Consider the following 25,178-nt stretch of genomic DNA (forward strand, 5'->3'; position numbering starts at 1 on the left):
ACTGACACCCTTCCAATGACTGATGCACTCATTCCACTCCTGACTTCTCAGCTTATTTCCACCTGCTATTCTTCCTTTTCATCTTGTTCTTTACTTGTAAAATTCTCCAGCTTTAGGCACTATTAAAATGTTATAGCTACCTCATCTGTTCTAAATTAGAGGGTGAGGTAGAAGAACATAATAGTTAAATGTATTGTATCTAAAAAAAAACTTACGTAGAAACTACTGATTTTATCAAAACACTGAATTTTCCATCAGTCTTATGTAGCAGATGAGAGTCATAGTTCATTATTACACACTAACTTATACAACATCTGTGAAGTAACTTGACAACTGCATTTTACTCCTACTCATCTTGTCCAATATTGAATAATTTGATCCAATGTATGTTTGGGTGTGTGTGCTTTTTTTTTTTGAGATGGTGTATTGCTGTGTCACCCAGGCTGGAGTGCAGTGGCACAATCTTGGCTCACTGCAACCTCAGCCTCCCGGGTCCAAGCGATTCTCTTGTCTCAGCCCCCCGAGTAGCTGGGATTACAAGTGTGCACTACCATGCATGGCTGATTTTGGTATGTTTAGTAGAAATGGAGTTTCACCATGTTGGTCAGGCTGGTCGTTAACTCCTGACCTCAGGTGATCCGCCCACCTTGGCCTCCCAAAGAGCTGGGATTATAGGCGTGTGGCACTGTGCTCAGCCCAATATAGATTTGGAATTCATAAATGTGAAAATCTGAAATAAGAGATAAAAGACACACATGGGAGGCAAGGGAAGTTTTCATTAATGGCGATGAGGACTCATCTCACTGGTTTTGAAACTCATGTGTGTGCCATACCAACAGTTCAAATAAGGTATGCTTCTTTTACAACACTGTAGAATTTATATAAAAGTCACATTGTTTTCTCATTTTAAAAATGTAATTCTCATTAAAATGACAATTTAAAAATGTGGTTATAACATAAGCAACATACCTACAGGTGTGATCGTCACTCACACTTGCAATTTCTTGGCCTTCTTTGGGATCAAACACCAAACCATTAATGAAATCTGTATGGCCCTCTAAAACCTAACAGAAAGAGAAAGCTTAGTAAGAAAACAGAAAAATAACCTACAATATTCCTACATAATATTTTTGCTTCACTGCCTTAAAAGCTTTCACTGCATGTTTTTCTATAAATATTTCTTAAGCAATCTGCTATTTTTAAAGCATGATTTATACACCCACTTTTCTGGAAGGTTTATCTTGGAAAGAAATTGATCATTCAACACACTATTAGCTTAGTCTTTCTTTTCTAGTATGCATTTCTTACAAAAACACACACGCATTTTTATTGTACCTGTCCTCATATCACCTCCTTTCTCACTTATTATATAAAGCCTAAATAAAAATTAGAGCTAGAAAACTTTTTAGGGGTACTTTTTAGGGTACTGAGGGGTACTTTTTAGGAACTTTTTAGGGTACTGAGGTAGAGTACTTCTAGGCTTTTTACCTTATATCTGTTGTTCTGCATACTCACTACTACTTAACAAACATACACAGGATGGACTTCCCCATCTAATGACTTCATTTACACGCTCAATGTGACTGCCAGCAGTGAAGACAGCTAGTTGTTATAAGCCCATAGTCATCACAAACACAAAAAATCTTCTCGACACAGAAGCAATAAATGAGAAGTTGCACAGTGGAGGACTGTGTGAGCAGGTAAGGCTCAATCTGTCTAAATCTTCATAGTTGAAATGCTAAATAGGCCTGTCAGATAATTACTTTAATGGTTATCATTCTTTCTACCTTTCCTTCTTTCCAAAAACTCAAATTTGATCTCAGTTCTGAGGTTATTAAAGGAGTTCTATATAGTACTGCTCACTATGTAGAAATGTAACATTAAAAAAGAAAAAAAGGATTTGGGTCAAACATTCCTGAGCAACTTTAACAAATCCAGGTCCTCCAAATCATTCTCCAAAGCTTCTGTCACAGTCTACAAGACAAACTAAATTAACAGTAAATGTTTAATGTGTATTATAACTAGCATATTAACTTTGGATAAGTCAAAATTTTATGTGCCATTTATATACTTGGTTATTTCTGGTACAGCCTTAAATAAACCAATCCATACAGTACATTAAGCCCATTGTAAATAGCTTATAGCATATTTTTTTTTACTATTTTCTAAATGATTGGAAAAGTTTATAATTTATCTTTGTTTTATAACAATATTCATATTTTGGCTTATTAGAAAGCCAAGAAGGCAATACCATTCTTATAAGAAAACATGATGCAATTTCAACCCAATCTGAGGGTTATTATTATAGTAACAGAAAACACATATGGCGTTTACTATGTACCAACATTATTCTAAGTGTTTTATATGAATTTGCTCAGTCAATGCTCGTAATCCTATAAGGCAGCTGCTATGATTACCCACATTTTACAGGTAAGGATATTAGCACAAAGAGATTAGGTTACTCAGCCAAGGTCACACCATTACTAAGTAATAATACTGGGGTTTAAATGCAAGGAATCTGGCTTCTGTGTCTGTGCTCTTAACCACTTTGGAATCCTGCCTGTGCTATGCTGTACTGATCATTTGTTCCCATGAAGTTCAACTCTTACTCTATGAATGGTCATGTCTATCATACTCCTACTATATCCAACTGTAAATTTCTAATTCTTTCTTATTTGTTGTTCCTACCTAATATTTCAATAAGAGATATCAGATTTATAGTCATTATTAAGAACCTAGTTCTTAGTAATATAGTAAGCGAGTTACTATAACCTATAGTAGAGTAAATGAGACCCTAAATTATATACTTTAATGATGACCATAAAAAGCCAGTTTAAATTGGAATAAATCCAATTAAAAAAGCAAAAAACAAATACGTTTTAAAATAAACTCTAAAGATGTAGACAGTTGTCAACATACCTTATATTCATTTTTATCTTGAAGATCTGAAGTAAATAATCTAATTTTCATATCAGCAGCTGAAGTACAAAATCTGGAAGCAAAAAAACAAAAATATACCAATTTTCAGCCTTTGTAAGTGAAAAGTCTCCCCTTCCCCCATTCTTCCCTCCAGGTCACTGAAGCTTTTATCATAACTCATAATCATGCTTTTTATGGAAGGGGAAAGAAGACTGTTGTGGCTTTATTGTAAAAAGTATTATACAGCCATCACAGAAAGTAGGAGTCATATTATTTTATTTTGAGAACATACAAAAGGTTAGTCTATTCTGGATTTGCTTTTTCAATAATAAAAGTATAGAATTTTACACTAAATCAGCACTTGAATTTAATTTTAAATGTTTTCTTAAAAGCAAAAAAGGATGGATTTTAAAAAGTATCTTCATTTTAGCCAGGTCAACAAGAGATATTAAAAATATTGTTATACATCTACTTTAGTCTTTGCCCTCTTCTGTTATCCATAATCCTTAGTTTTTTCTATTCCTCCAAATAAATCAATGAAGTAAGATACTATTTTTATAACTATAAAAGCTGATACATTTATACCTACTAAAGGCTGGAGTATTATTTATACTTTAAACATTTAAAACATGTTTTTCAGTAATCAATGGATTATTAAATTAAAAAACAAAACCTAAGCAGCAAACTCTCCTTTTTTTTTTCTTTTTTTTGAGACAGTCTTGCTTTGTCACCCAGGCTAGAGTGCAGTGGTATGATCTCAGCTCACTGTAGCTTCCACCTCCCAGGTTCAAAAGATTCTCCTGCCTCAGCCTCCCAAGTAGCTGGGATTACAGGCGCCCTCCACCACACATGGCTAATTTTTGTATTTTTAGTAGAGACAGGGTTTCACCATGTTGGCCAGGCTGGTCTCAAACTCCTAACCTCAGGTGATCCACCCACCTCGGCCTCCCAAACTGCTGGGATTACAGGCATGAGCCACTGCGCCCGGCCAATAACCACTTTTTAAACTAGTTTACCTTTAATCCTAAATTTTCTAGATTTGCAGGATGTGAGACAATGGCTGAGAAAAAAATACAAATTATATACTGAAAAACAAAAGTTTATTTTCAATTCTTTGGTAAAAAGAGTATCATACACAGATCTAAATTCATTCTTTAGTTTGACTACAGTGAGCCATTTTTTTCTTAACTAAAGGCTCTTAATCCACAGACCCTGATGTGTTGGTAGACCTTTGCTACTACACCCCTTTCCAGTAATTTGTCAAGAGTTGTTAGAGAAAACAGATCAAAGCCACCAGGGAATGATCTTCTCAGAGGTAAAATTAAAGTGGTAGTGGAATAAAGCATGTCTTCTTTCAAGAAATGTCTACTCGGGTTCTTTGCCCATTTTTAAATATAACTGTTTTCTTGTTATTGAGTAATTTGAGTTCCTTACATATTGTTGATATTAGCCCCTTATCAAGATGTATGATTTGCAAATATTTTCTTACTATCTGTAGGTTGCATCTTCACTCTGTTGTTTTCTTTGCTGTGCAGCTCTTTAGTTTATATACAATTCCACTTGCCTAGTTTTGCTTTTGTTTCCTGTACTTTTAGGGTCAGATCCAAAAAATTCACTGTTGTGGAGATTAATGTTGTGAAGCCTTTTCTATTTTCTTCTAGCCATTTTACAGTTTAAGGTCTTAGGTTTAAGTCTTTAATCCAATTTCAGTTGATTCTGCACATGGGGTGAGATAACGGTTTAGTTTCATTCTTCTGCATGTGTATATACCATTTTTTGCAACAACATTCATTGAAGACACTGTACTTTCTTCATTGTATGTTCTTGGCATCTTTGTAAAAAATTGATTGACCATAAATGCATGAATTTATTTCTGGGCTCTCTATCCTATTCTATTGGTTGAGGTATTTCTTTTTGTGTTAGTACCATGCTGTCTTGAATACCACAGCTTTGCAATATATTTTGAAATCAGGTAGTGTGATGCCTACGGGTTTGTTCTTTTGTGCTCAAAATTGCTTTGGCTATCTGGGGTGTTTTATGATTTCATATAAATTTTTAAATTGATTTTTCCATTTCTGTAAAGAATGACATTGGAGTTTTGATAGGTAGGCACTGCATTGAATCTGTGGATTGCTTTGAGGAGTAAGAACATTTTAACAATATTAATTCATCCAATCCATGAACACAGGATATGTTTCCAATTATTTGTGCCAAGTTCAATGTCTTTCATCAATGTTTTATCATTTCTGTGTACAGATCTTTTACCTCCTCAGTTAAATTTATTCCTAAGATATTTTGATGCTTTTGTAAATCATATTACCTTAATTTCTTTTTCAGATAGTTCATTGTTAGTATATTAGAAAGGTTACCGATTTTTGAATGTTGATTTGTATCATGCAACTTTACTGAACTCATTAATCAGTTCTAACAGTTTTTTGGTGGAGTCTTTAGCTTTTCGGTATATAAGATCATGCATCAGGAAACAGATAATTTAACTTCTTCCTTTCCTATTTGGATGTCTTTTAATTCTTTTTCATATCTAATTGCTCTGGCTAGGACTTCAAGTACTATGTTGGCAAAATACTAGCAAACTGTAATCAAGAGTACATTAAAAAGATTATTCACCATGATCAAGTGGGACTTATCCCTGGGATGCAACGATGTTCAACATACGCAAATAAATATATGTGGTTCACTTTATTAACAGAATGAAAGACAAAAACCACATCATCTCAACAGATGCAGAAAAAGAATTTGACTAAAGACAACATTATTTCTTGATAAAAACTCAACAAATTAGGTATAGACAAAATATTCTGCATCACAATAAAGGCCACCTGTGACAAGCCCACAAGTAACATCATTCTTAATGGTGAAAAGATGGTGGTCTCTCTTTTAAGATTAGGAACAAGGACGTCCATTTTTGCCACTTATATTCAAAATAATACTGGAAGTCTAGCCAGAGCAATTAGGTAATTCTATTTTTAATTTTCTGAGGAACCTTTGGAATGTTTTTCATAGCAGCTGCACCATTGCTACATACTGACCAACAGTACAGAAGAGTTCCAATTTCTCTACTTCCTGGGTCAGCATTTGTTATTTTCTGCTTTTTTGGTAGTGGCAATCCTAACATGTGAGGTAACCTCTCATGTGGTTTTGATTTGTATTTCTTTAATGATTAGTGATGTCGAACATCTTTTCATATGCCTGTTGGCCATTCATATACCTTCTTTGGAGAAATGTTTATTTAAGTCTTTTTGAATCATTTTTAAATGGGATCATTTATTTTGTTGTGGTTGAGTTGTGGAAGTTTTTTGTATACATTCTGGATATTAACCCCTTGTTAGGTCAAATATTCTCCCCCATTCTGTGGGTTGCCTTTTGACTCTGTTGACTTTCCTTGCCATGTACTCGTTTTAAAGTTTGATTTAGTCTCATTTGTCTATTTTTGCTTTTATTGCTTGTACTTTTGTTATCAAAACTAAGAAATAACTGCCAAATCTAGTGTCATACAGCTTTTTCCAGATCTTTTCTTTTAGGAGTTTTACAATTTCAGGTCTTAGGTTTAGGTCCCATTTCGAGCTCATTTGTGCAAGGTCCAATTTTATCATTCTGCATGATACTCAGTTTATTCAACACCATTTATTGAAGAGACTATCCTTCCCCATTGTGTAGTCTTGGAACCTTTGTCAAAGATCATTTGATGGCTATGTGAAGGTATTTTTCCTAAGTTTTCCACTCTGTTCCATTGGTCTACATATTTATCTTTATGCCAGTACCATACTGTTTTGATTACTGTATAGCATTGTAATACGATTTGAAATAAAGAAGTGTGCGACCTTCAGCTTTCTCAAGATTGTTTTGGTCATTTGGGGTCCTTTGAGATTCCATTTGAATTTTAGGATGGTTTTTCTGTTTCTGTAAAATGCCACAGAGATTGATAAGGACTTCATTGACTCTGTAGAGCTTTGGGTAGCATAGACACTTTAATACTACGAAATCTTTCAATCCATGAACACAGGCTTTCTTTCTATTTATTTGTATCTTTCATTTCTTTCTGCAATGTTTTGTAGTTTTCAGTCTTTGGCTTCCTTGGTTGTCTAGTGAGGGTTCTTATGAAAGGGGATACCATGCACTACATTAGCATACAGTTTATTTTGCACCTCTATATATTTATATATTGCACAAGAATGCCATGGTCGGGTGCAGTGGCTTATGCCTGTAATCCCAGCACTTTGGGAGGCCAAAGTGGGCAGACTAGTTGAGCCAGGCGTTCCAGACCAGCCTGGGTAACCTGGCAAAACCACATCTCTACAAAACAAACAAACAAACAAACAAAAAACAATTAGCCGGGTGCAGTGGCGTGTGCCTGCAGTCCCAGCCACTTGGGAGACTGAGGTAGAAAAATCTCTTGAGCCTGGGAGGCGGAGGTTGTAGTGAGCCAAGATCACGCCATTGCACTCCAGTCTGGGTGACAGGAGCGAAACTCTGTCTGAACAGCAAGAATTCCATATTATCTTTAGCAGGTTAAAAAGTGCCCTCAGGCTGGGCACAGTGGCTCCCGCCTGTAATCCTAGCACTTCAGGTGGCCGAGGGGGGCGGATCACTTGAGGTCAGTTTGAGACCAGCCTGGTCAACATGGCGAAATCACATCTCTACTAAAAATACAAAAATTAGCTGGGCATGGTGATGTGCACCTGTAATCCCAGCTACTCTGGAGGCTGAGGCAGGAGAATCACTTGAACTTGGGAGGCTGAGGTTGCAGTGAGCCGAGATCACGCCAATGCACTCCAGCCTGGGTGACAGAGCGAGGCTCCCTCTCAAAAACAAAACAAAACAAAACAAAACAAAAAGTGTCCTCAAAAAGATAAGTCTATCTGCTAACCCCTGGTAACTATAAGTGCTGCTTTATTTGAAAATAGGGTTTTGCAAACATGATTAAATTAAAGGATACTGAGATGATCATCCTGGATCTAGGGTGGGCCCTAAATTTAACAATGAATGAAACACAAAAAAGGATAAACACAGAGGAGAAGGAGGTATGAAGGGTAAGAGATTGAAGTGATGCATCAACAAGGCAAAGAAAGTCAAGGACTCCTGGTCACCAACAGAATCTAGAAAACAGGCATGGAATGAATTCTCCCTTAGAGCCTAATAAACCAACCCCACTGATAATGTGATTTTGAACATGTGCCTCCAGAACTGTGATAATAAATTTCTGTTGTTGTTTTAAGTTATCATGCTTGTGGTGATTTGTTATGGCAACAGTGGGAAATAAATATACCCTCATAAATCGTATACAAATATATGACTGTTTCATTAAATTGCTTAACAGATGTTGAGTATCAAGTTATCCCCTAAAAATCTGCCATATTTTAACAAGATTTTCATTTGATTAACCATGTCAGCCTGGTAGTGGCTCTACTACTTTTTAGCTATGCAACTTGAAGATGGCATTTAACTACTCAGGGCTCAGTTTCCTCCTCAATAAAGTAAAGGAGACTGGATTAGTTTACTTCTAATGCCCTTTGTATTAATAAATGAAAGCACTCTATCAATCTCATTTTAAAATGCAAATGTACACGCTTATCATTACTGTTACTTAACCTAACGAATACCTATATTTAATTAACAACGCATTATAAAAATAGGTGCTTTGATTTGGGACATAACAGGTCTGGCAAAAAGCAAAAAAAAAACCAGGGAGAGCCAAAACCCAATCAGGTCCACTTTGTGGTCCTGATGGTGAAACTGGCCCAACTTCCCCACAGAACTAATGTTTACGGTTTGGGGATAATTACAGAGATTGACTCTCCTGTTCTTAAAGCCTGAAACTTTTATTTGTCTTCTCTGAGTTCCTTTCTCAGGAAACTGACCTTCAGGCCTCCCAGATAGTATAAAGGAACTGAAACTTACCAGATCATTGCATCTGGACAATGAGACACCAGACCCCTCATTTGTCATGATTGGTTCCTTACATCCTAGAAGTCCTGTCTTTCTACATGTAGTTACATTTCTTCCCTGCTGTATAAATCCCTAATTTTAGTGGGTTAGTGAGATGGATTTGAGACTTATCTCCCATCTCCTCAGCTGCAGCACCTGAATAAAGCCTTCTTCCCTTGCAATACTCGTTGTCTTAGTCACTGGCTTTCTGTGTGGTATGCAACAGGGCCTAGACCAATCCCTTGTGTTTTGGTAACAATGGCAACACGTTAAAAAAAAAAATCCCCTCCTATGCTGCATTTGGCATACACATGAAATGACAGGTTGCTAATGCCCAAGTTTTGATATCAGAATTTTGCCCACTTTAGTTCAAATTCCCCTATCTAGGCTAGTCAGCTTCCCTTTGGTTGCCCTGTCAGTCCATCTCCCCAATCATTCTTCACACCTTTTACAAGTGGACAAGACAAGGAAAAAAAAGGGGAAAAGGAGGAGAAAGAAAAGGCCTAAGAAACACTGAAGAAATATGTGTCAGCTGTTAGGGGAAAAGTATGTTTCAAGTATGTTAACGGTAGACTCTGTCTCAAAAAAAAAAAATGTGCACATGTACATTATCATATATATGCACAGTAATGTTCAAACAGCACATTCAGAACCCCAAACTGGAAATATAGTATTAATAGAATGCATAAACTGTCATAGACTCACAACGAAATACTACATAGTAATAAATAATTAGATCTACAAGTAGAAACATGGATGAATCTCATATATATAATGTGAAGTGAACAAAGCAGGACAAAAAAAATACATATAGTATTATTCTATTCATAAGAAAGTTCATAAGCAGGCAAAATTAAGCTATATTGCTCAGGGATGCATCAGTAACTGATAAAACTACAAAAAAGCAAGGAGATAATTATCCTAATAAACATGAAACTGGGCCGGGCTCGGTGGCTCAAGCCTGTAATCCCAGCACTTTGGGAGGCCGAGACGGGCGGATCACGAGGTCAGGAGATTGAGACCATCCTGGCTAACATGGTGAAACCCCGTCTCTACTAAAAATACAAGAAAATTAGCCGGGCGAGGTGGTGGGCGCCTGTAGTCCCAGCTACTGGGAGGCTGAGGCAGGAGAATGGCGGGAACCCAGGGGGGCGGAGCTTGCAATGAGCCGAGATCGCACTACTGCACTCCAGCCTGGGGCACAGAGCAAGACTCCGTCTCAAAAAAAAAAAAAAAAACAAAAAAAAAAAACATGAAACTGATAGCCTTTAAGGGGAAAGAAGAAGGTTGATTGGAGAAGGGCACACTGGCAACGTTAAGTGCTAGCAATGTCCTATCTCTTGACCTCTGTGATGATTACGTGAGTGTTTATAATAAACATGTTACAATGCACATACATACTCTGTGCTGGTTAATATTAAGTGTCAACTTGATTGGATTGAAAGATACAAAGTACTGATTCTGGGTGTATTAGGGTGTTTCTGGGTGTTGTCAGAAGAGATTAACATTTGAGTCAGTGGAGTGGGAGGGGAAGACCCACCCTCAGAAAGACACACCCACAATGTGGGTGGGCACGATCCAATTGGCTGCCAGCACAACTAGAAAAAACAGACAGATGGAGGGGGAAGGAGCTAACTTGCTAAGTCTTCCAGCCTTCATCTTTCTCCTGTGTTGGATGCTTCCTGCCCTCCAATATTAGACTCAAGTTCTTCAGCTTCTGGACTCGTAGGCTTACACCAGTGGTTTGTCAGGGGCTCTTGGGCCTTAGGCCACAGACTGAAGGCTGCACTGTTGGCCTTCCTACTTGTGAGGTTTTGGGACTCCGACCGGCTGCCTTGCTCCTCAGCTTGCAGACGCCTTATTGTGGGACTTCATCTTGTGATCATGTGAGTCAATACTCCTTAGTAAACTCTCCTTCATATATACACCTATCCTATTCATTCTGTCCCTCTAGAGAACCCTAATACATACTATATGTATGTTTAAGCATGTATTCTATATTTTATACATGCAAATAAAGGGTAAGAAAAAAACTGTAAAACAAAGCTTATTCTACCTAATTCTTCTCCTTTGAATTTGTCCCATTAATATTTTGGGAATTCATTATTTCTTTGCTCATAGGAAACTCTACACAAATTTGCCACAATAGTATCACTCATGTTGAGGGTCTCCTTCAGTAGATTTCCTCAGTTATAACAAAACTTTGTTCAAAATGTCACCTCTAAAACAGATAAAAGCTATTTTGGAAGTTGTTAAAAGAAATATCCCAACTAAGAGGGTTTGTAAAGAGGTATTAATAGAAAAATGAGGCCAAGTTCAGTAAAAATGTCAGCAAACAGAGGAGTTACAGTAATCAAAGAATACTTAAAAAGAAAATTAATAATCTTATTAGGATCTAAATAAAACCAAACAAACAAACCCAGAAAACTTTATGGCCAGCCTTGTGTTGCTCCACTTTTCTTTGAATCCTTGCTGTTTTAGGGATATTTAAGTCCTTCTTTAACTGAACCAGAAAATCTCAGAGAACTGAAATAAGATGAACAATGAATTCTCTGGCCACTGTAAAAGAAAAGCAAGTAGTGATGGAAAGAGTAGAAAGGCAGGGAGAAAGAGAATTTAAGGCAACTACATGCTAATGATAAGTCATCATAAAGGGTTTCTAAATGTAAGATAAAAATTAATGATGATAAGAGAGATGCTGAGTTATACCTTAGTCATGGTGACAGACTACTATTTATTTTAGAATACTATAAAAAAGTAAAGTAAAAAAAGTATAGAGAGTTACTCTAGTATAATCACAATTATGTACAATTATGTACAAAAATGAAAAGGGTATTGGGAGTACAGGTGGCATTCTTCTCCTTTTTATTTTCTGTGTTTTCTAAATTTTATCTATTAAGCATTTATTATTTTATAATAAAAATAATTTATTTGAAAACAAGATTGTGCTGTCATCTTGCTCTAAAAATAGTCTAAAATTAATGGCCTGCTAATGCTTTTCGAATTTGTTACTGATATTTGTACAGTTCCAAAAAGGACTTGAGACAGTTTACCAAAAAATAAGAAAAAACCAACCAAACAAAAACACCAACCAGAAATGATGAAACACAGCAAATTCACTAAAAAGAGGACAGGAAAACAAGTACCAAGCAACAAGGAGAGTATAGAATACAACAGCTGAATATCTAGATTAAAGTATCACAAAACTTAAAACCAAGGGAAAAAGACTGTTTCCACAGCTTTCAAGATGTAAAGAATCAGAGACTTGTTCTTGTTTAGGTCTAGATATTGTTACCACTTTCTTCTAATATAAAAGGAAACTAACAGCACACCAGCTGCTGGCAATGACATTACGTATGCTGACAAATGCTATTGTGTAGATTATTCAAAACTAAGTTAGCTAAATATCGGTACAGGCTTCTAGGAAAAAACATGCAACATCTTCACAACCTATAAGAAATCACACAATGATTTCTAATAGAAGAAACGAATACACCAAAAAAGCGTCAGCATCATCAGTCATCACGGAAATGTCATTGTGGCATCAACTAGAATGGCCAAAATTAAAAAGACAGGCTGGGCACAGTGGCTCATGCCTGTAATCCTAACACTTTGGGAGGTCAAGGTGGGTAAACTGCTTGAGCCTGGGTGCTCGAGACCAGACTGGGCAACATGGCAAAACCCCATCACTGCAAAAAATACAAAAACTTAGCTGGGAGTGGTGGTGCATGCCTGTAGTTCCAGCTACTTGGGAGGCTGAGGTAAGAGGGAGGGTTGAGGCTGAGCCAAGGGAGGTTGAGGCTGCAGTGAGCTGTGATCACGGGTCTGGCTGTCAGCCTGGGTGACAGAGTGAGACCCTGTATTAAAAAAAAAAAGATTTACAATAGTAAATATTGGAGAATAGGCCAGGTATGGTGGCTGATGCTGTCATAACAGCACTTTGGGAGGCTGAGGCAGGTGGATTGCCTGAGCTCAGGAGTTTGAGGCCAGCCTGGGCAACAGTTTGTAGGGACAGGCAAATCCCTGTCCCTACAAAAAATACCAAAATTAGCCAGGCATGATGATGGGCGCCTATAGTCCCAGCTGCTCAGGAGGAGGCTGAGGTGGGAAGATGGTTTGAGCCTGGGAGGTAGAGACTGCAGTGAGTGGAGATGGTGCCACTGTACTCCAGCCTGGGCAATAGAGCCAGACCTTATCTCAAAATGAATGAATGAGTGTTGGAGAGTAGGAAGACCACCCTTAGATTATTGGGGAAAACACAAAATGGTAGAGCCACTTTAGAAACAGGCACTTTCTTAAAATGTTAAACATACATCTACCCTGTGACTCAGCAATTCTACTCCTAAGATAAATTAAATCATATAACCACCCAAAGCAGTATTCAGCAAAAAATAATAACTAAAGTCTGGAAACTATATTGGTACCCACTTATAGAAGAATGAATAAACAGACTATGGTCTATTGATACACTGCAATGAAGTACTACTTAAAAAGCACTGGTATACATAACAATGTGGAAAAATTGCAAAAACGAGCCAGACACAAAAAACATTCTGTATGATTCCACTTACATGAAGTTCTAGAATAGGCAAAACTGATTTATGGTAATAGAAATCGGATCAATGGTTGCTTCTGTAGGGAGTGGGGTACAATGATTAACTGGGAAGAAATATGAAGAAACTTTCTTGGGTGACAGAAACACTGTGCATGAATAGGGTGTGGGTTATACAAGAATATGCATTTGTCAAAACTGATCAAACTGTACCCTTAACAGCTAAGAATATCAGAGTATCTAAATTATCCCTTAATTTAAAAAATGAAGTTAGCTTAATAGTTGATAACTTTTAGTTCCTAAGAACTGTTTACTAAAAAAGACACATCTTTTAGATTTGACATTTGTAGGAGGCAAGGCTAGTGTTTTGTAACAGATCTTAAATAACCTAACATATTCTTGCCCCTGTAAAGAGGGTTTCAGCAGGCATTGCTAGGATTTTTTCTCAGAAAACCATCATTCTTTTTAAACACTTTCACAAAAACTGAAGTCCAAGGACCAGAACTACAGATTTATATACTGTTAGACAAGAAAATGTGATCTTGGCCTATGTGTGGGGAAGGAAAGCTCATTAACATCTCAACTACATTTAGTTATTTTAAGAGTTGTACTTTCAATTAAGTTGTAAATTCAGTGAACAATCTGTAAAGACCTTGATTCAGATGAATCTCACGTAAAAAGCTTTGTAGTTTGACTCAAACACATGGTCAAAGAATCACAGTCATGGCTGTATCTTTAAATTACAAATTCAGATGATAAGCCTAAATTATTAAGTAGTAGCAAGTATCAAAATATCTAATATCTTGGGTTGTGGAAAATGGAAATGGAGAAAAAAGTATCTATGATCAGACTTCAGATCATGTAACACAATCAAAGTACACTAGTAAAGAATGCATTTGGTACTGTTAAACTTACTTGATTACTGGAGGCAGTGAATCAAGTCTAGTCTCTGGGCTCCAAGCTATGCCATCGACCCTGACTCCATGGTGAAATGTTCGAAGTGTTTTATACTGAATGCCTTCAACGTCTGCTTCTTCTTCCTAAGCATACACAGTAAATGTTTTAGTAAGTAATGAGAACAAACAATATTCTGTATTTCATTATAATGAATTTATCAGAAGGTTATGTTTATGCTTTTGAAAAGTTCAAAAGCAAATTACATATTAAGATTTAACCAGTTCATTGAATTTAAAAAAAAAATCCAAAGTTGTCTAGGCCTCACAAAATAACTCTCTAAGGCAACTAGAAACAAACAGTAAATATGTTCCACTTTATCTTAGGAGGCATTTCATAATAAGTTCAATGAAAAGGGACTGCTTGGTCAGGTGTGTTGGCTCATGTCTATAATCCCAACACTTTGCGAGGCTGAGGTGGAAGGATTGCTGGAGCTCAGGAGTCTTAGACCAGACTGGGCAACATAGTGAGACCTGTCTCTACTTTATAAAAAAAGAAAACAAAGAAAATGGAATGCTCTAAAGAATCAAAATATTCTAGGTAAATGAATTACCAGAACCGGATTATCTACTGACAATATTAAAAAAAATACACTGAACATTTTGATTACATGGAAAATACCTTGGTACCTCATAAAGATCTCAAAGTCTTTATAATCAGTGTCAACGATGTTCATGTAGTGTTACATGTGGCATTATATGTGTGCAAGATGCTACAAATAATTCATCTGGACTATTACAGTCTATGAATAGTGAATATGTAAGAAATAATCTGGTTAGTTTTAGATATTTGATTCTGGGAATAAATGCTTAATAAAGTTGGCTTATTTATCTAGTTCAGCCCTACTAGAATGATTTCAGTTTATCTTCATGGGAAGGTGAGAAAAAAAATCAACTTTAAAAGTCAAGCCATCCATCGCTGGCAATGGGGACAATAACCTGAAAAGTTCTCCCATTACAACATTGCAAAAATTCAAATACAGACAAGCAAACAACTACCAAGGTATGCAGCTGTTATAAGGGCATCTGCCTACATGCAATGATTTAAAGCTTCAGTTTGCAAGAGAGAGGAGACAAATCCTAGTGCCAGGACAAGGAAGGATGCCAGATGAGAGATCTCTGCATAGATCCAGGGCCCTTAAGGGGGAAGCAGGAAAAAACAGACAAACAAAAAGAAAACCCTGCCATGCAAAATACCTACCATGAGTAAGGGAAGGATACTTAGGGGGCCTCAAAAGAATTGCTAATGTTCCTTTTCTTAAAATAGGCAGCAGGTATATAGGGATTCATCTTATTATTCTTTATGCCTTTATGGATAACACATATTTTATAAGCATTAAAATACTGCTCAGCACCATAGGAAAGGTAAAAAAGAAAAAAAATGATAAAAAAATTTTTGCAATTTTAAAAATAAGTATATCATTGTTCTGTTATTTAAATCAATACCTGAACTGGGTCTAGAGACTAACGCCAAATTTTCATGACAAATTTGTCCAAGAAATCTTGTGTGTTAACTACAGTTATTTTTAGTATCAGGGAAAAAAAATCTAGCAGGTGAAACTTGATATTTAATGAAATACGTATGTCTATATTGATAGGAATTACTTGAAGGCCTGATCTAAGAATCCCATTCACCCAGAATCTAAATGCAAAGTTTTATAATGTATACTCGAATGAAATTCAAGTAGATATACTGATTTTTCCAGGATAGCCTATGGAATCCTAGTAAAGTCATTTCACAAACATACTACACATCTTTCTCTGTATAATTCAGATACCCTTTGAAAATAACTTCAAATTTCAGGTGAACTTAAAGTTAACAGCAAAAAGTTTTTCCATAAATGAAAGAATAGAAATACACATATCAAGGAAAGAAAAATACTGTCAAATTTTACTACTTCGTAATTTGTGTGTATAATAGTTGTATAGCTAACAGCCAGATATGCCAAGACAGCAGCCACTAAGCAATTTTAAAATAAGTTTAGAAGCCTAATCATAGCTGACTTCACAGTTTGGATTACATCTATTTTTCCAAACTTGACAAATCAGTCTCTTAAAAATGAAGTTTTTACATGTAAATACACATCATCTTGCTACTGTAACAATATTATTGACAATCAGGTCCTATAATTTGTTATCCAAATCACATACAGTATTACTGGGTGGTCATGGGGATAAAGAAATCCCAGGGACTGTATAGCCTGGGCTTTTTATATTGCCAGTGAAACCTTTTTTCCTGGCAGCACTGTTTGCCACTAAGCCAACTAAAAGGCCAGGGTGTGTGTGTGGTATAGGCAGAGACAAATGCTATTTTGGATTTAGTTTGGGGTGTAAGCAGAATTGTATAGGCAGGAAATTAAGACACTTTGGAAAACTTGCTATAATACAAATGATTACACAAGGCTTCAGTATATTTGAGGTTGGGGCAAAGCCAGGTTGATGGAAGTGCTATTATAAGGTTTGAAACTGGCAGGCCCTCCTACCACACCCATTTAAGGCCAAATACAGAATTTCAGTTAGTCAAGACTATGAAGTTTCTCTAGTTTAATTCTTTCCCCTAATGCTTGAATCCCTAGGAGAGCATCTGAGTTTACACAACCCCTCTCTCTGAACATTTCCAGTGAGAGGGAACTAGCTACTTCTTTGGAAAGTTTATTCAATTGGGGAATAACTCTAATTATTAGAAGAGTTCTTAACGTTAAGCCAAAATCTGTTTCCATGTAAATTCTACTCATTATTCCATGTTCCATCTCTGGAACCACACCAAGTCAGTCTAAATTAACGATGGAAAGTATTTGGCCATAGTTGATCTCCTCTAGGTGAAGACACACTAAGCAGCAGATTCAGCCTCAGCCTGAAAGCATTATAAGCAACAACTCTGTCCACTCAAATAGAGTGACAAATAACATAAAATCCATTTACCATTCTGAGTCTAATACCTCTTTCACAGTTTTAAACATTTAGATACTACCCTGAAATTTGTATTAAAATATATTATCTCCTCTGAATCATAACATACTGCTGAGAACTAAAGAGTATTATTATTATATTAAAGATTATTGTCAATTTACAGAGGAAAATGCAGAGAGAACTGTGCTGTCTGATATGGCAGCCACTAGCCATACAGGACCTTACGAAGCACGTGAAATGTGGCTAGTTCTACTTGATACGTGTACACTTTAAAAAGTGTAAAATACATAGCAGATTTCTAAGTCTATTCAAGGGGTCTTCATTAGTGAATTGAGGCCTCTAGTAGAACTTGGACGAGAACACTGATTTAGGCAAGCATACATGTTCATGCTCCTCTGCCCTTTAACAAAGGTTTTTATAGCAGTTTTCTTATTGCTCTGCTTTATATTTAAATATTTCCTTAAGGATACGGTCCTTGCTTTTTTCATGTCTTGGCACCCAGTATGCACTTAAGGAATATCTGACAAATACATGACACCAGTTAACAGTACTATCGTGCAGAAGCTCATATGTCCATCATAATCAAAGGGACAGCATGAGATTCTGAAAAATGCTTTGTTGAAATTCAAATTCACTATATCTACAACGTTTTCTAAATAGCCTTAAAATAAGGATTATCTTTCTGACAGGAATGTGGAAATCTTTCCACTTAATTTACCTTTACTTAGTTTTCTCTCAAGACAAGAGGTATGAAACTGGGTGCAATGGAACTTGAAGGTTCTAGGATAACAGAATAGTAATAATGTTTAACAGTGTTTAGCTAGATAAAAAATAACTTCAAAGAAAAGCAATAATTTATTTTGAAATGGACTTAATTGTATTTCCAATGTCTGGTGCAGAATATAATTTGTGTTTACTATTGTCCAAATTAATAAAAATCTAATTTTTTCCTTAGTAATTTGGGCATGAGACCTACATTGCTAATCTCACAGGTGTGAGGGTCAACTGAGACAATACATGTGACCATAAAACATAACAGAACACAAATGTTTATACTAGTTCTTTTTTCTCACGTTGTCATTTTCCTTCTTTCTCCCATCTTCTCCCTCTCTCATCTTTGCCTTTCTCTTTTCCTAATTTGTTCTCCATTGACTTTCTCTCTCAACATTTCTTAATCATAAATGAGAGATAAACATTTTTCAGTGTTTTTGAATACAATTTTATGTTCAGTTATTAATTTTAGAAGTAATGAAGTAAAAATTAGTTTTACCTGTAGGAGGCTGCTTTACTCTTTTGTGCATTGGTGGCCTGCATTAGAGAAATGGTTTTTCCTCAGTCTTTTTCAAGTATGTAACATTGTTTTAATCATATAACTTTTTATGATCCTAAACCATGTCCATGTAAGTGAGGCTGAGGGTCATATTTAGTCTAAAAGGTAGTAATTTCTACCCCCCCACCCAAAGAGACAGTATGAAATAGCTTAGGAGCTGTCATATTCTACTCAGACAGCAACAAACTGAAACTTTTAATTCATACTTCCTCTTAAATATGACTATATTCCAATTTGTAAAGCTTTATATATTTATTGTGCTATAAAATGCCAAATTGCATTTCTGATGTCACAATACTGTAAGATTCAGAATTGCCGCTGGGCATGATGGCTCACGCCTGCAATCCCAGCACTTTGGGAAGCTGAGGCAGGTGGATCACGAGGTCAGGAGTTCAAGACCAGCCTGACCAACATGGTGAAACCCTGTCTCTACTAAAAATACAAAAAAGTTAGCTGGGCATGATGGCACGCACCTGTAATCCCAGCTACTCAGGAGGCTGAGGCAGGATAATCGCTTGAAGTCAGGAGGCAGAGGTTGCAGTGAGCAGAGATCGCACCACTGCACTCCAACCTGGGTGACACAGCAAGACTCCATATCAAAAAAAAAAAAAAAAAAAAGATACAGAATTGCCTTTTCAGTAAAGGAGGAAATAACATTTATAATGATATAATATCACTTTAGTGATAGTTATTTTAAACCTTAGAAAATTGGACACTTCCAAATTACCATATTAATTATAATTTGAGAAATACAGTTCTATTAATAATAGTCTGATAGGCCAGGAAGGGTGGCTCACACCTGTAATCCCAGCACTTTGGGAGGCCAAGGTGGGCAGATGACATGAGGTCTGGAGTTCGAGACCAGTCTGGCCAACATCATGAAACCCCCTACTAAAAATACAAAAATTAGCTGGGGGTGGTGGCGCATGCCTGTAATCCCAACTACTCAGGAGGCTGAGGCAGGAGAATCAATTGAACCCAGGAGATGAAGGCTGTAGTGAGCCAAGGTCACACCAGTGCACTCCAGCCTGGGCGACCAAGCAAGACTCTGTCTCAAAAATAATAATAATAATAAAAATAATAATATTCTGACAGACAAAAGATTAGCCAGATAGTCCTGACGCTTGAACCTTTGTTGTTCAAAGTCTCTCTTACATGTAAAACTAGTTTTCCTCTGCGAAAACATGGTTTATGTTCACCACAAAGCAATGTTACTTTGGTGATTAAATCTGAGAGTATTACCATTGCCCATATCAATGACAACTAAAACATATATATGGATCACAATGTTGTCAGATGCCCTCTCGGAATTTTACACATACTAAAATTTGAGCATTGTTTTCCTCTTTTTTACAGGAGAGGCTAAATATCTTATTCAAGGTCTCATAGCTAGTAAGAAGTAAGTAAAGCAGGAGTAAACATGTAGGCATTCTAGTTCTAGAATTCACGCTCTTTTTTTTTTTTTTTTTTTTTTTTTGAGACGGAGTCTCGCTCTGCCGCCCAGGCTGGAGTGCAGTGGCCGGATCTCAGCTCACTGCAAGCTCCGCCTCCCGGGTTCACGCCATTCTCCTGCCTCAGCCTCCCGAGTAGCTGGGACTACAGGCGCCTGCCACCGCGCCCGGCTAGTTTTTTGTATTTTTTAGTAGAGACGGGGTTTCACCGTGTTAGCCAGGGTGGTCTCGATTTCCTGGCCTCGTGATCCGCCTGTCTCGGCCTCCCAAAGTGCTGGGATTACAGGCTTGAGCCACCGCGCCCGGCCGAATTCACGCTCTTAATAGCGATGCTTAACTGCCTCCTCAATTAATAAGACTCCATACTCTGCATACTTCAGATGCACAAAAAGTATGACAGCATACTAATAGGAAAGCTGAATATTATAAAAGCTATAAAATCTCCTGGAAGATCATTTTCCAGGCTCTCAATATTAGCTGGTTTCGTATGTCAAAGCAGGATGTAGAAAAACCGTAATTAATTGGATCTCATTTATATTGTTTTTTTCCTGTACATACCATTGTTCAGTTAATCATAGCCTTCAGTTATCAGAATATTCCATTAATGATCATGAAGCAAAAGAGAAGCCTCCTACTATTCTTTTTCACTATCTATATAATGTTTACATAAATCTCAGGCACATATAACTGGGAACATCTTTCTCTATGGGTGTTATCTTTTTTTTTTTAACATTCAAACTCAATATACTTTCAAAGTTTAGATTTGGTTTGTGTAAGTTCTCTTATCAGTGAAATATGTTCACTGTCATTCGGTGCAGTTTTGTAGACTAACCTGAAACGTACACGTGCCAATGACCACATAATTATTGCCACCATATGCAATTAGGTTTCCTGAATCCCCATTCTCAAAGGGATTAAATTCTACCACATGCACATAATCTTCACAATCCACAGTGTAGGCAGCATTTCTTGAGGCATCTTGCTTCATCTTGTATGTCAAAATTCAAGCAGTTGTGAAAATTAAATAGCCTTCTACTGGACAAGGTCACGAAACTGTGGATTACAGCACAGGTACAATTAGAATGGTTGAAGTGTTAGTTATTAAACAAATGCATCAAAATAAGGTTGTGGTGTTACAATGAGACAGAAAGCTCAAAAGAAACATTTAAAGTACTTATCAAGGGACAGAAACTGAAGGAAAAATATTAAATCTAGTTATTAATGGTTCCACGTTGGCTCTACAGCTTTTTCCCGTATCTGTGATTCTAGCAGACAAAAACACCATAAAGTTCTGTTTAGATTATCTAAAACAAAAAGTATTCCATCTGAAGATGGAATCATTTTAATAGCAAATATGTTAATAAAAATAACCTTTATGAACCACTATTTGCAGGTGCCACATTAAGGATTTCACTGACATGACCACATCTAGTATCTGTACAAATCTAAAGGCAGGTACTACCTCTGGTCTCCATTTTGCAGATGGAGAAACTGTAGCTTCAGTAGGTTAACTAACTTGCCAAGCTTGTAAGCAGGGCCAGGATTTGGAAGACTTCATTGTGTGTGGAGAACCAGTGCTAATGAAGAAAAAAACAGCCTTCTGGCTTAAAGGAGACCACAATTTAGCGATAGTTATGACTCAACGTGAAAAGGGCTACAATATAAACAGATACAAAATACAGGATCTGTTGTAAGGAGTGCCAAAATTTGTGATACAAAAATAATGTTCGGGGGGTTGGGGGAAGGGAGAGCATCAGGATAAATAGCTAATGCATGTGGAGCTTAATACTTAGGTGATGGGTTGACAAGCGCAGCAAACCACCATAGCACACGTTTACCTTTGTAATAAACCTACACGTCCCGCACACGTATCCCGGAACTTAAAATAAAATTTAAAATAGTAATATTCTTAAAACTAGGCACAAGACTTTAACTAACCGTCAGGGACTAGTGTGCACTCTGGAAGTAGCATTCCCACAGGAGAATTATGGGTTTTAGAGTTTTTGGTTTTTTAAAAAATTCGACACAAGCGTTGTCCTGAAAACAGACGGGCTCAGTAACAAACACATCAAGCATTTTAACAGTATCTACTGAGAATCAGATGAGTCCCACCTCGAGACGCTTATAAACTAGTAACCTTAGGAATGGACATCCGGGACTGAAAACTTGTTAAGGGTGACCAGCAAGTGTTAGGGACATGGAGGCAGAGAGGTATAGGAAGTGCAAGAGATTCGAGGTCAGGATATTGTGCAGTTCCCACACCTACTGCTCATTAAAGCAGTGCCCAGGGCCTCACCATACACATTCGGCAGGACTTGCCCCTGTAAAACTAGAAGGGCAGAGAAGAAGGGAGGGAAAAAGATAACTCCCTGCAATGAGCCCCGACACCTCTCCCGGGCCAGGCGAGTTCCTCAAGACCCCGCTCCCACCTCCCGGGGCCCGAGGTGGGAAGGAAGAACTCCTGGGGATAGAATGGCAGGGCTGGGCGGCCGGCAGAAAAGCATCACGGCCTCTTGGGCTCCCCGCTCGATACGCACCGCAGAGCGCCGGGAACCGACCAGAGTCTTCGCTGGGGGCTGCTGCGACGCGCTCTGGCTCTGCTTCCGGGTCGGAGGGCGAGCACAGCGATTGGCTCCCGAGGTCTCCCGCGAGGTTTGAAATGTATTCAGCGGCGGCTGAGGCGGCCGTGGGAGGGCTGTCCTTGGGGGAACTTTCCGCAAGTTCGAGCGTACGTCTTCGGGTCTACCCCTAACCAGGTAAATCTCGCGTCTGCCCCACCCGCACTGTCGCATTTTTAAGTGATGTTTCAGGCTGTGGCTTTTGAGGGTGTTTTGCACTATAATACCCGGTCGTAGCAAAGTGCTGTGGGACCGAAGTATTATGGTGCAGTGACTTCGCGCTCGAGTCTGGTTGGGCCTGGGGGCTGTAGGTGGAGTTCACAGTATCTAGCGATGGAGCTGCAAGGTCCTGAGGGTTCGTCTGCAGCTTGGAAGACAGGCCGATAGAGGCCTGCTTAACTTCCATTAGTTAGGCAGGAAATCAGGATTCTAGTCCCACTATGCACGCAGACTCCAATTCCTCAACTTTCTCCTACTCCTGATTAGTTACAGCTTCCCAAGGAACCTTTGGCACTTGCACTCTAACACTGATAATGATGTTGAGTGCAGTTTTTTAATTGAGCACCTACTAAATGCCTGGCACTAGGTGGGTTGTGTACTCGTTGCACTGACGTCTCATTCTGTGAGGTAGGAATTCCCTTCCTGGTTTTGCAGGTGAAGAAACTTGTGCTCATTAGAGATTTTAAATACCGAAGGACTACAGGTCATAAATGGGGGAGCCTGGAAGTGATATCTGACTCGAAAATGTAGTTCTTTCAACCATTTCACACTGCCTGCCCAGTGACAATTTTTTGTCTCACAGTTTTTGCTCTAGAGCAGCTTGGAATCCAATTTTTTAAAAACAAGTGTTATCGCTGCTGCCTTTGGCTACTGTTTTTTTTCTTGTATAGTGCAGCCTGCCATTCAGAGTGCTGGCATATTTATTGTCTCATTGACTCCTCACAAGGGACTGGAAGGCAAGTATTTCTGTGTAATGATGCTTCCACCTAGGCAACCACGTGTAAGCTTATCGCATAGGCTCCCTCAGGCAGCTAACTACAGGAAGAGCTGGGACTAGACCAGGGGTTGACGAACTAGCTGTGCTGCCTGTTTTTGTGCAGCTAGCTCCTTAGCTAAGAATGAGTCTTACATGTTTATATGGTTGGGGAAAAAATGAATAATGTTTTGTGATGTGTAAAAATTACATGAAATTCAAATTTCAATGCCCATAAAAAAGTTTTATTGTAGCACAGCTGTGCTTATTTGTTTGTTTATGTATGTCCGTGGCTATTTTCACACTAGAAGGTCAAAATGAGTAGTTGTGCCTGCCTCAAATATTTACTGTTTGTTCCTTTAGAAAAAGTTAGCTGATCCCTGAGTGAGACTCTTGGTTTTCTGTCACCATAGTAATGCTTTTTTTTTTTTTTTTTTTTAAGACGGAGTCTTACTCTGTCACCTAGGCTGGAGTGCAGTAGTGCTATCTTGGCTCACTGCAACCTCCACCTCCCTGGTTCAAGCAATTCTCCTGTCTCAGCTTCCCGAGTAGCTGGGGCACGTGCCACCACACCCAACTAATTTTTAGCAGACACGATTTCACCATGTTGGCCAACCTTGTCTCGAATTCCTAACCTCAGGTGAGCCTCGGCTTCCCAAAGTGCTGGGATTACAGGTGTGAACCACCATGCCAGGCCAATGCTCTTTTACTTTTAACTCAAAACAACTTAGAAACTCATAATGCGTGATAATAGTTAATGTGCTTTTATACATGCCAGGCACTGTTCTAAAAGCTTTACTTGTGTTTATGTTGTTTACTCGTCATAAAACCCTATGGGATAGGGTTTTCATTTTCATTATGAGGAAGCTGAGACAGGGAAAGGTGATATAACTTGGCCAAGATCTCGCAGCCAGTAAGTGGTGGAGCCACATTTCAGAATAGTCTAATTCCCAAGTGAGTCTTCATTCATAGCAATCAAATCTCATAAGACGACCTTTAGATAATACCGGTAAGTAATTTACTCCTAAAAATTTATTTCAGGCAAAGTGACCATGTCACTGAAGCTGACACTTCTTCACTTTTTTTTTTCTTTCAAGAGATGAGGGTGATTTTTTGAAGAGAAATACAACTCTTAGCTATTTACTAGGATTTGCATTTATGTAAATAATTAATCTCTGATTTTTCTACCTGTATCTTTAAGTTGCATCATAGATTGTATCTATAATTTAATTATTTTGCAAGTGGCATATGTCTTTGTTCTTGATTATACAAACCAAAGATGCCAGTAAACATCTAGAATTCTGTTTATGCCACATAAAAATAGAAGAAATGCATAGCAGGAGTCAGGAAATGGAATGAGTGCAAGAAAATGCCCAAAATAAGATGATGGGCATGTGAGTATGCCTAGACTTGAGTACCTAAAGTAGGAAAAAAACTTTTAGCAGGCATGTCTGTAAACTCAGAGAAAGGAATTGGATGCCGTATGTAGTCTTGGGTACGTGAAACAATGGCACTGCCTCAAATTATTT

General features: G+C 37.8%; 2 protein-coding genes across 4 annotated transcripts in view; one reads left to right on the forward strand and one right to left on the reverse strand.

Annotated features, from left to right (window-relative positions):
- Positions 1 to 22,777, reverse strand: part of NUP37 (nucleoporin 37) — a 48,174-nt gene extending 25,397 nt beyond the window's left edge. For both annotated transcript variants that reach the window (XM_050750227.1, XM_050750226.1), the window contains exons 1-5: positions 22,596 to 22,777; positions 20,891 to 21,111; positions 14,330 to 14,454; positions 2,920 to 2,992; positions 970 to 1,064 (exon numbers count right to left, since the gene is read on the reverse strand). In XM_050750227.1, coding sequence (XP_050606184.1) covers positions 970 to 1,064; positions 2,920 to 2,992; positions 14,330 to 14,454; positions 20,891 to 21,046 — 449 coding nt within the window. In that variant the 5' untranslated portion in view covers positions 21,047 to 21,111; positions 22,596 to 22,777. The remainder of the gene's footprint in view (positions 1 to 969; positions 1,065 to 2,919; positions 2,993 to 14,329; positions 14,455 to 20,890; positions 21,112 to 22,595) is intronic.
- Positions 22,714 to 25,178, forward strand: part of PARPBP (PARP1 binding protein) — a 66,743-nt gene continuing 64,278 nt past the window's right edge. For both annotated transcript variants that reach the window (XM_050750220.1, XM_050750221.1), the window contains exon 1: positions 22,714 to 22,814. The gene's annotated coding sequence lies outside the window, so the exon portion shown is untranslated. The remainder of the gene's footprint in view (positions 22,815 to 25,178) is intronic.

This window comes from Macaca thibetana, chromosome 11 (assembly GCF_024542745.1).
Source record: "Macaca thibetana thibetana isolate TM-01 chromosome 11, ASM2454274v1, whole genome shotgun sequence".
NCBI lineage: Eukaryota > Metazoa > Chordata > Mammalia > Primates > Cercopithecidae > Macaca > Macaca thibetana.